Source organism: Bufo bufo, chromosome 5, assembly GCF_905171765.1.
Source record: "Bufo bufo chromosome 5, aBufBuf1.1, whole genome shotgun sequence".
Taxonomy (NCBI): domain Eukaryota; kingdom Metazoa; phylum Chordata; class Amphibia; order Anura; family Bufonidae; genus Bufo; species Bufo bufo.
This window is the reverse complement of record NC_053393.1, coordinates 501005578-501015983: the sequence shown is the minus strand read 5'-3', so window position 1 is coordinate 501015983 and position 10406 is coordinate 501005578. Positions and strand designations below refer to the sequence as shown.

Sequence of the window (10406 nt, the reverse complement as noted above, 5' to 3'; positions counted from 1 at the left end):
ATAAAAAATAAAATAAAAATCACTAATAAAAAGTTTTACCCAAATTTCAAGCAAATGTACATCTCCAAACCCACCCACCCCCACCCCAACAGCTTGACTGAGGCTCAGTTATCACCTGAACAGAGTGTAGTTTCTTATTAAGTAAATTAGAGGCATTCACATAAGGGAGATCCACCCTATACAAAGAATGCCGATGGCATTTTACAAGCAAGACAAGCCAGTGCACGTTAAGCACTTGATTATCTCCTTGTGATTACTATGGCTGAACTTTGAGCACTTAAAAAAAAAAAAAAAAAAACACAACAACATGTTCAGAAATGCTACTAGTCTCTGCCTTCTACAAAGACTAATTTTCTTGACTTCTCCACACAATCATGTGAAACTGAAAAAAAAAAAGAAAAAAAGCGGAGGAGCCAGCTTAACTGGTTTTATGCCAAAACCAAACTGAAAATGACAATTTACTTACACAGTAAGTTTAAAAGGAAACGGTTAGTTAAAAGGCCAATACGTTTACAACACTTTTTATTTTTAGTAAATGTACCTTTAAAAAGGTATAAAACACTGCCATAAGCAGCAAGTCACACATTAAAGACAACATGGTTTAAAAAAATAAAAAAAATTATATATTTTATTTATTTTAAACACTTCTACTTCCTGATTTACATAGCCTCTTAAAAAAAATAAAAAATTTGGATCAATTTACTAAAAATTATTATGACTAAACTGGATGAACGCAATTTTTATCAATTTGTGTGGGCACCTCAGAAAGGGTGTCCAATGTTCTCAGCTTCAGAAACGAAGTGGGCGTGCAGAAGCTGGCAGGTGACATCACCAGAAGAGCATGCCCACTCCTTTTACATAGGCTGTGCTGATGTCTATTACATGTCGCCATATTAGCTAACCCTAGGATGACCGTGTTTAATGCAACAGCCACAACGGACAGCTGCTTTAAGAACATACGTCGATGGCCATTTCATGGAATGGAAGTGAAGATGTGATCTAAATGAATGGCATCGCTGACCAACTGCTATTTGTACCAAGGGTACAAGGAATTTGAATGTCAAAAAGACCAATTCTATAAAAATAAAAAAAATTGAAAATGGCAACCATATTAGATTATGCCGTCTTTAATGTGTGCACCTTCCTGAAAGACGATAACATGCCGATGCTGGTGGCGACACGTGGAACTTTTTAGACTGCGAGATAAAGCAGGACAACGGATTTCGCTGCCCAGCTTCATCTTTGGCAGACACAAGTTCACGTCACTGCAAATAAATGCAGGGATTTTGTTTTTCATTATTTCTACTATGAGAAAATAACAAAATGATAGCTAAAATCTACAAACGCTCAGGATATCAACTTTAAAGTTTATTATACAGGATTTTTTTTTCTGTTTAGACATTAAATAACATATTACAAAAATATATATAGTCAAACTCTTAATACAGCTCTTAACACTCAGTGACCTAAGACTACATAGGCTTGCATCCCCCCAGAAAAAAATAAAAATAAAAATATATATATAAAAAAATAAAAGAAACCTATAGGCCTAGTAAATTTTCAGCTGTAGAGTGCACATTTATCAAATTTTGAGACTGGAAGATAATTGAAAAATAAAAAAATTGCCAGTTTTACATTTGTTTTGGTGGATGTGGGATTAATATAGAAATGGATAATAAAAGAAGTGGAAAATAAAATAAAAAAAGAGATATCCTTCCAAACTAACACATTTTGTACCTTGACAAGTATATGAGCAGTTTACATATTAAGTGCATGTATGGATACAGATACATTTGTGCAAGTTTCATGTAGAGCAGGTGTAAAGCGATAGCTCTGAACAGATCGGTGTGTTCCGAGAAGCAGATTACGGTTAACATGAGCGAACAACATAGTACGGGAAGGTAAAGACACACGTAGGCACAGAAGAGGCAAACAGCGACAAGTCTTAGGCCGTACGTTACTGCCTTGATGCGTGTTCATTTGGACTACAGCGTGGCGTAATAAAATGGCGCAATATGGAACCGCTCATATCAGTTAGTCCCAGTCTCCTCGACTGAGAATACCTGACCGGGTGCTATGGATTACAAAAAACAGTCTTGCACCAGTTTAGGACATACAACCCATGTGTGTCTAAAGAGGGGAGAGAAAAAAAAAAAGTACACCCTTGGGTGACAACAGAGCCTTAAGTAAGCTTACATCACTTAAACCCCTGTATCTGACCCCCATCCATCACTGGAGAAGGCCACTTGCATAAGGCACCATTTTTAAGGACAATAGTGCGTCAACAGCTAGAAAAACCGGAAATTAGTCCTCAAGGCATAAATAATAGAAAAAATTAGCTGCATGAGAAAAATCAGTTTTAAGCTATAGTGGTTTCTTCCACTTTTTTTTTTTAAAATTTTTCTTTTTTTTTGTTTTATTCTACACATAAGTAATGTAACAACAGACCAATTGTATTTTAGCTGCTCTCAACTGGAATCATAACTGCAGTCCTGATTAAATTATGGAGAAGCGTACACATTTCCCCCTGAACCATGCAATACCTTTCTATTATAATGACGTTATAGTTGTGTTATATTGGTAAATACACAGCTTATACAATGGGTTACAAACAATCTCTGTAGCCAGTAGAAACAAGCTACTTGACACATTGCACGTTTAATAGCTGCACCAGACAACAAAAGTTCCTCTCACACAGGAAAGGGATCATCTCCTTTTAAGGGGGTGGGGTCACTGCTTCCTTCAATTAAGAAGCTGATCTCCCCCTCAAGTAGAATGATTGATGGTTGTCCCATATAACGAGTATGCAATAGCATACAAAAACATTCAAACCGTTTTTTTTTTTTGTTTTTTTTCTTTTAAACATTTTTTTTTCGTAATCCCTTGCAACTGAACTCAACCAGACGAAAAAAAACAAAAAAACAAAACAAAAACGAGGTCTTCAACATTCAGACATTGGCTCCTTTTCACCATTCAGTCACCCAAACATTAACATTCTCAGTGCACATGCTCACGGCGACGGCTTAACTCAAGCCACTCAGAAGATTAAGCACCAATAGTGCACGGGCCCAGTCAGCTCCAGAAGTAGCACTGTATGGTTGCTATGCTGCATCTTACACGATTGATAAGCCCTGCAAAGCCCCTTGAAGAAGTGAGGTCTTGAAGGCAACTGGTTAGGGTGCAAACTGGCATGCTTTGGCTGGAACTCGCATCCCTCGCACAAGGCAATTCAACCTTGAAGCCGCTTTAATCAGGTGACTTCCTCATTCATATGTGTCGCTTCATGTGCAGGGCCAAGTGATCTGACCTGGAGAAGCATCTGGAGAAGAGTAAATACATGTTAGAAAGGGTCAATATAACCAACAAAACACTAAAGTGCTACCCAAAGGTCTTAAAAGGGGTCATCAATATCTGATTGTTAGGGGTTCAACATCCCCACTGATCAGCTGTTTGCTTAGTCTCATTGACATCAATGGGGCAAACCAGCACCTATGCCATGTGAGTGATGAACATGACGTCACTGGCCTAGGCAAAGTTGGAGAAGGCCGCGATGCTACTGCAAGCACCACTGCCTTCTCAAACAGCTAATTAGCGGGGGTCCCATGTGTCAGGTCCCTACCAATCAGACACTGATAACCTATCCTCTGAATAGGTTATCAGTAAAAAAAAGTTCTATGAAAACCCTTTACACTTTAGATAGCCACTTGGCCAAGACATAGCTCTTTAGACTACCCTCCTCTAGTCAACCGCCATCCCCATACATGTGCATCCTTGGAGATGGACAGAGTAGAATAAGCCGCTGTTAGACACCTCTGATGGCGTATTAAGTCACAGGGAATAAAACAACTGGACATGTTGAAACCCAAATGTCTGACCCAACATTTGCTGTCTGGAGGCCCTCATACATATTAGATGATCACCTAGTCTCACCAAAATCATGAGTTTGGAAGAGATTAATCTAATGCATATGACCAGCTTTACAATCTGAACTGATAAACCACAGATATTCAATGGGTTTTCTTCAAAACAGACAAGCCAGATCAGCGATTTTGATAATCACATCAGATGTGGACTTTAGAACTGAGGTGTGCAGGTTTTAGACGGTTTAGGTTAATCACACTGAATTCATCGGAGAGATACCAAGTCTGACACGTTACTGCCATTCTCTCCATCTTGTGAGGTCTACATAGACCCTCCTGTATAATACATAATTATTAAAAGGTTGGTGAGATGTAGAAGAGCCTTACTTGTCACAATGTGTGCACTTAAATGGTTTGGCACCAGTGTGTTTTCGGAAGTGTCTGGTCAGTTCATCACTTCTTGCAAAACGCCACGTACAACCTTCCCAGGAACATCTGTAAGGCTTCTCTCCTGCAAAAGAATACAACATGCTTAAAACCCTACCCAGCACTAGTTTCTTCTGCAACTAAACAGATATGTGCAATGCGAGTCATAATTCTATGCAAATGCATGATCTCATCTCGTGTTTTTGTTAGCTAGATAATAAACAAGCCCCATTGTTGTCTTCACCATCTTCAAGGAAATGCAAACTTCTTACTGAAAAAATCAGCTGGAAATGGACAACACGGTCCAATGAATACAATGGACGTGTATTGGAATGAGTGATGTCTACACAAAAGGCAAGGAGATTTTGGAGAAAGGATCCAACAAAGATAAAATGTAAATACTAGTCCTTAATGAGCCCATAAACTACAATAGAAAACAATGGTGGCACTGCTGGCACCAGTCTACAAGTTCCCACCAAAAATGAAAAAAATAAAATAAAATGTAATATAAAAAAGAAACAAAAATCAAGATAATCTCTGTAAAACACTACAGAGTATGTTGGGGCTATATAAATAAAATATTAATAAGGACTTATCTAAATTGAGGCTATATAACATAGGATGCCTGCAGTTACCACTTGATGCTCAGAAGAAATATTTCAGCTCAGCTAATTATTACAATTGAGGTTTATTTCCTCTTAATCATTCCTTATCAGTTCAGTGACAACATCTTAAAGGAAAAGATTGAGGAAATTCATGGCGGATAAGTGTTCTTTCCTGGATACCCTCTGTAGTCATAGATCTGACCTCCCTACAGGAAAGAATGAGGAAGTGCACTTCCCTAGGAGAGGAGTCACCATGACATCACTGATGGACTTTGGGTCTACACCTTGTGGTTGTGCAATAACATCACAGCTTGGGATTCCCTCCTGTCAAGTCCAATTTCAACGTGAAACAAGCACTGACCTGTATGAGTGCGCTGATGTGCTTTAAGGTGCGAACTCTTGGTGTAAACTTTCTTGCAACCGTTGAAGAGACACTTATGGACGCGTTTCCTGCTGTCTGGCGAGGTTTCACCACCACTGGTTGGGCTACCTTGATCAAGTGTCTTTATGAATGAACCAGGCCTCAGTTTCTCAGGTGAATGGAGCTCCCCAGTGATGGCATTCCACAAATGATGGTGAGATTCCTTGCCCTGCTCTGGTGACGATGGTGGAGTAGAAGTGACAGACGAGCTAAAAGGTTCAGATTTGATCACCATATCAATGGGGTCTGAGGTAAATTTGGAAGTCGGTGAAAGCTCTTCCGAGCTGTCTGATAATTCGCTGCTGACATCAGAGTTCAAACTGTTGGTCTCTAGATTTTGACTGTCAGAGATGTCCTCCGTTTTGATACAGATAATTTGGGGGTTCGGTTCCTCCTTTTTCTCACACGACAGAATAAATTTGGTCCAAAGCTCATCTTCCCCGTCAAATTTGAATTCAGAGGCCGACACGTAGCAAGGCTCGCTCTGCAGGTAGCGTTCTAGTTCCAGGCAAGTCTAGAAGGTAAAGTAGGAGAACAAACATGTTAAAACTTCCGGTTTTTCAAACCTTGTAGGCAACAGTCTGCAGAATTTGCCACCTTTGCATACATTCACCTAGAACATACAACGCGGTTTGTCAAGTCTTTGCAATGAATGACACCATGTAGAAGACCACACAAGCTTGCTACTACACGTTTTAGGTGGCAGACCCCCTACTTCCTTTTTAGATGGTGTTTTTTTTTTTTTGCAGAACAACCATACATGGAAACCGCCGAGCTGCAGAAAATAAAGGAACTGAAGCGTTTCCCAAAAGATACATTAGCTATTTTCTACACAAGAGGCCATTTCTATTTCAGACACTTCTGGAAACCATACAATGGACAAGAATTTAATCTGCTGGCCAACAGTATAACTGGATGAGTCATCTGCATTCCTTTCACGTTATGCTGGAAGGAGGAAAGAGAACGAAGAAAAAAAAAAAAAACACTCCAAAGACTACTTCCTTTTGTAAGGCTGAGCAGAAGCCAGAAGTCTATGCTGGTAAATGCAAGGAGTACCCAGTGCACTCAATATATTTTTAATTAACGATCCACATCATAGTCGCCGGTCAACAAGAAGTTAAATTTCAGTCCACCATTGTACAATCTGAGGAAAGTCATGCTCGTCCCCTGTAAATGTCAGCCATTTGTTTGTTGTTTTTTTTTTTGCAAAAATACTAGGTGCCGAGATCAGCCCTGAGGCCCGCAGGCACAGGCCATCAAAATACCACACATATTTCCCCAGCGAGCTGCCTGCCCCAGGAGGGATCTGGAGGGCACAATTTTTATTGCGCTCTTCCATTTCCTTCTCGTGGTCTTCTCAGTAATTCTAACTAACATCAACGTTGCAAACGAGGCACAGAAAAAGACCCAACGCTAGAAATCAATGCTTGCGTTTTTTCCTATAATTAGACAATTGCTTTGCTGTTCAGATGAGATTTTACTGAATGCATTTTATTGATTCACGGTGGTGGAAGAAGAGTGGTGGAAGGGGGGGGGCAATTGATTGCGATGTTGTTAAACTTTAATAATCTAGCTGCTTTAAAGTCGCCATTATGCTAATAAAGCGCGGAGACAGAGAGATGGGCTCTGTGATAGTTTAAAATGTCTCTGCAGGCTTCTGGGAAGGAGAGCTGGCTCCGTGCCCACCACGTCTGAAATGCCCCAAGGAAGCTACTGAGATCAATTTCAATCTCTCTCACACACACACACAAGATCTGCCTCCTTGATGGCCAAGCTGGAGGAGGAGGGGAGGCATACAACAATTAAGGAGGAATGTGAAGGTTGTAATACTTTAGTGCGAGATTCCCCAAACAAACAGACATCTGATCTCTTAATTCATTTACTTAAAAAGTAAACAGGAGAAGGAAGGGGGGGGGGGGGGGGGGGGGGGGGCAAGGACATGAGAAGACAATGGGTGACCACTGAGCATCCCTCCACCTGGGAAATAAGAATACAATAAGGTCTACAAGATATCTCAATGGGGGGGGGGGGGCATTGGTGGAATTGGGACATGTACCTGGAAACCTGGCGACGACAGGCGCCTAAATAAAACCGTATCGGGACGAAACCGACCGCCGTACTACAACTTCGACCTACGCGTCGGGACATCAGGTAACAACGCTGCACGAGTATTATCCGCCGCGCTACTTTTGCAAGAAGCGTTCTACCCTCCTGGCATCTCAACGGTTATTTGCAGCATCCATGCTAAAAATAAAATTAAAAATAAAATTATATAAAATTAAAATTCTTCCCGACGGGAATAAGTCTTGGCACAGCCCCAGCTTTTTGGATGACAAGCCTCAGCTGCGTCACCCGGGACCATTTGCACTGACAAAAGTTTTGCCAAATGGTTGCACGGCGACTGGTGAAGCGCGCCCCCCCCCCCCAAAGAGCTTGAGGCTGCACTGAGCTGTCAGTGCAAAAATCCATCGGAGCTTCTGCAGCGCACAAAACGACTAATCTCTCCCAGCAGGAGCCCCGAGCTGCCACCTATCTACCTAGATGGCACTAGATGCCAGAACACCCCCCCATTTACCTGTTGCCAATATTCCTCCAGAGATGGTAACGCGGAGAAGTAGCCGGTGTCGTGCACGATCTGAAGCTCCTGGAAAATGCTGCACATCGGTAGAACATCCATGATCCAAGGGGAGGGATACAAAATCTAACAGAGACTTCTAAAGGGTTTCTTCAAAAATCAGAACTGCTACCATATAGGAGGCTCAGAGATAATCCAGGGCTTGCAAAAAATTATTATAATAATAATAGATATAAAAAGGTACAGATCCCAGCAGAGTGCAATCACAAGTCCTCCAGGTTTTCATGCAAATGTCATTGCATAGCACTTAAAAAAAAAATAGAAACCCCCCCACACACACAAGGCTGAGGACTCCTCCTGGAGCTGAGGACCTGCTCAGTGGTGCTGACAATATTTGCAAACACTGAAGTGACTGCAAATGTAAACCCCTGCAAAACTTCCCTATTCAAACCTTCCAAGCCAGCCAGCCATGCCCCCTCCTCCTCCTCCCCCACGTGATGCCATTACGCCGGCTCAGTACGCAGCCAATCGGCGCTCACTAGCTTCCTCCTGCGTTCCTATGATGTCAGATGCGACCAATCGGCGAGCAGGACGCTGGGTGGAAGCCTCTGGCGTGACGAAATCATTCCGTGAGGGGCGTCGTGATTGGCGAGATTCGAAATTTCAAGCCCCCTCCCGTTCTGTGGGGGGGAGGGACTAGCTATTTTTAGACAGGTATATAAGCGGGGAACGACGGCGAAGACAGTTTCAGTGCGGTCAGTGGCCGCTGAGAGCGCTTGTGAGGTGTGAGCCCTGCTGCTGCTGCTGCTTCTAGGCTGCTCCAGTCTCTACATATATGTTGTAGAAGCTATTTAATAAAAGTTTATCGTGACAGTAACAACACACCAGCACCCTCATTGAGTTGTCGTGACAAGGGGCACTCGAGCGCGTCGTCTTCATTTTGTGTGCGTCCCCCTCCTCCTAAATCTGTGTGACAGGTCACATGCTTGTCGTTGCCCTGTGGCGCAGTTCAATAACCAACAAAGCGCTGACCTACGTAGCTGCACTTCTAATAACAATGTCCATGTAAAATACCTCACATGTCACCCCCCCCCCCCCTCCTCCATCATAAAATGGCGCCTGTCTTGTTTACTTCATTTAGAATCCCTCATTCCAGCAGGGGGCGGCGCTCTCCCCACCCCCAGCTCTCTGGAAATCTACTGAAGTTTATGGCTGAAACTGCCGGCAGCGGCGGACAAATCCGAGTTCCTCTTTCAGTCATATCAGATTTTCGCCCGTGTGTACGTGAAGCGTCCCTTCCCCCAGCAGAGAATCCTCCTGATCGCTCCTCAGATTGGCATTCATGATTTATGTTTCACGTCTAAGACATAAACCCCCCCCAGTATAACCCAGCATTTACTGCATATTCTTGTGGGAATTAATGAAATAAGATATACAGTTATATAAAACATTGGGGGGCGATTTATCAAACTGGTGTAAAGGAAATTTGGTTTAGTTGCCCATAGCAACCAATCAGATTCCATCTTTCATCTTCCAAAGGAGCTGTGGAAAATGAAAGGTGGAAGCTGATTGGTTGCTATGGGCAACTAAACCAGTATCTATCTATCTATCTATCTATCTATCTATCTATCTATCTATCTATCTATCTATCTCATATCTATCTATTATCTATCTCATATCTATCTATCTATCTATCTATCTATCTATCTATTATCTATCTATCTATCTATCTATCTATCTATCTATCTATCTATCTCCTATCTATCTATCTATCTATCTATCTATCTATCTATCTATCTATCTATCTATCTATTATCTATCATCTACCTATCTATCTATCTATCTATCTATCTCATATCTATCTCCTATCTATCTACCTATCTATCTATCTATCTATCTATCTATCTATCTATCTATCTCCTATCTATCTATCTATCTATCTATCTATCTCCTATCTATCTCAGTCATATTCTATCTATCTATCTATCTATCTATCTATTATCTATCTATCTATCTCCTATCTATCTATCTATCTATCTATCTATCTATCTATCTATCGTATGTGTACCTCATATCTATCTATCTATCTCCTATCTATCTATTATCTATCATCTACCTATCTATCTATCTATCTATCTATCTATCTATTATCTATCATCTATCTATCTATCTATCTATCTATCTATCTATCTATCTCATATCTATCTCCTATCTATCTACCTATCTATCTATCTATCTATCTATCTATCTATCTATCTATCTATCTATCTCCTATCTATCTATCTATCTATCTATCTATCTATCTATCTATCTATCTATCTATCTCCTATCTATCTATCTATTATCTATCATCTATCTATCTATCTATCTATCTATCTATCTATCTATCTATCTATCTATCTATCATCTACCTATCTATCTATCTATCTATCTATCTATTATCTATCATCTACCTATCTATCTATCTATCTATCTATCTATCTAATCTATCTCATATCTATCTATTATCTATCTATCTA

The 10406-nt window shown here is 40.8% G+C and overlaps 1 protein-coding gene across 1 annotated transcript; it reads right to left on the bottom strand.

Annotated features, from left to right (window-relative positions):
* Positions 1 to 259: 259 nt before the first annotated feature.
* Positions 260 to 8301, bottom strand: KLF6 (Kruppel like factor 6). The gene is made up of 4 exons (XM_040434328.1): positions 7888 to 8301; positions 5253 to 5826; positions 4248 to 4371; positions 260 to 3319 (listed from the first exon to the last, which is right to left on the bottom strand). The coding sequence occupies exons 1-4, from the start codon at positions 7987 to 7989 to the stop codon at positions 3268 to 3270; spliced, it is 852 nt and encodes a 283-aa protein (XP_040290262.1). The 5' UTR covers positions 7990 to 8301; the 3' UTR covers positions 260 to 3267.
* Between the last annotated feature and the right edge of the window lie 2105 nt (positions 8302 to 10406).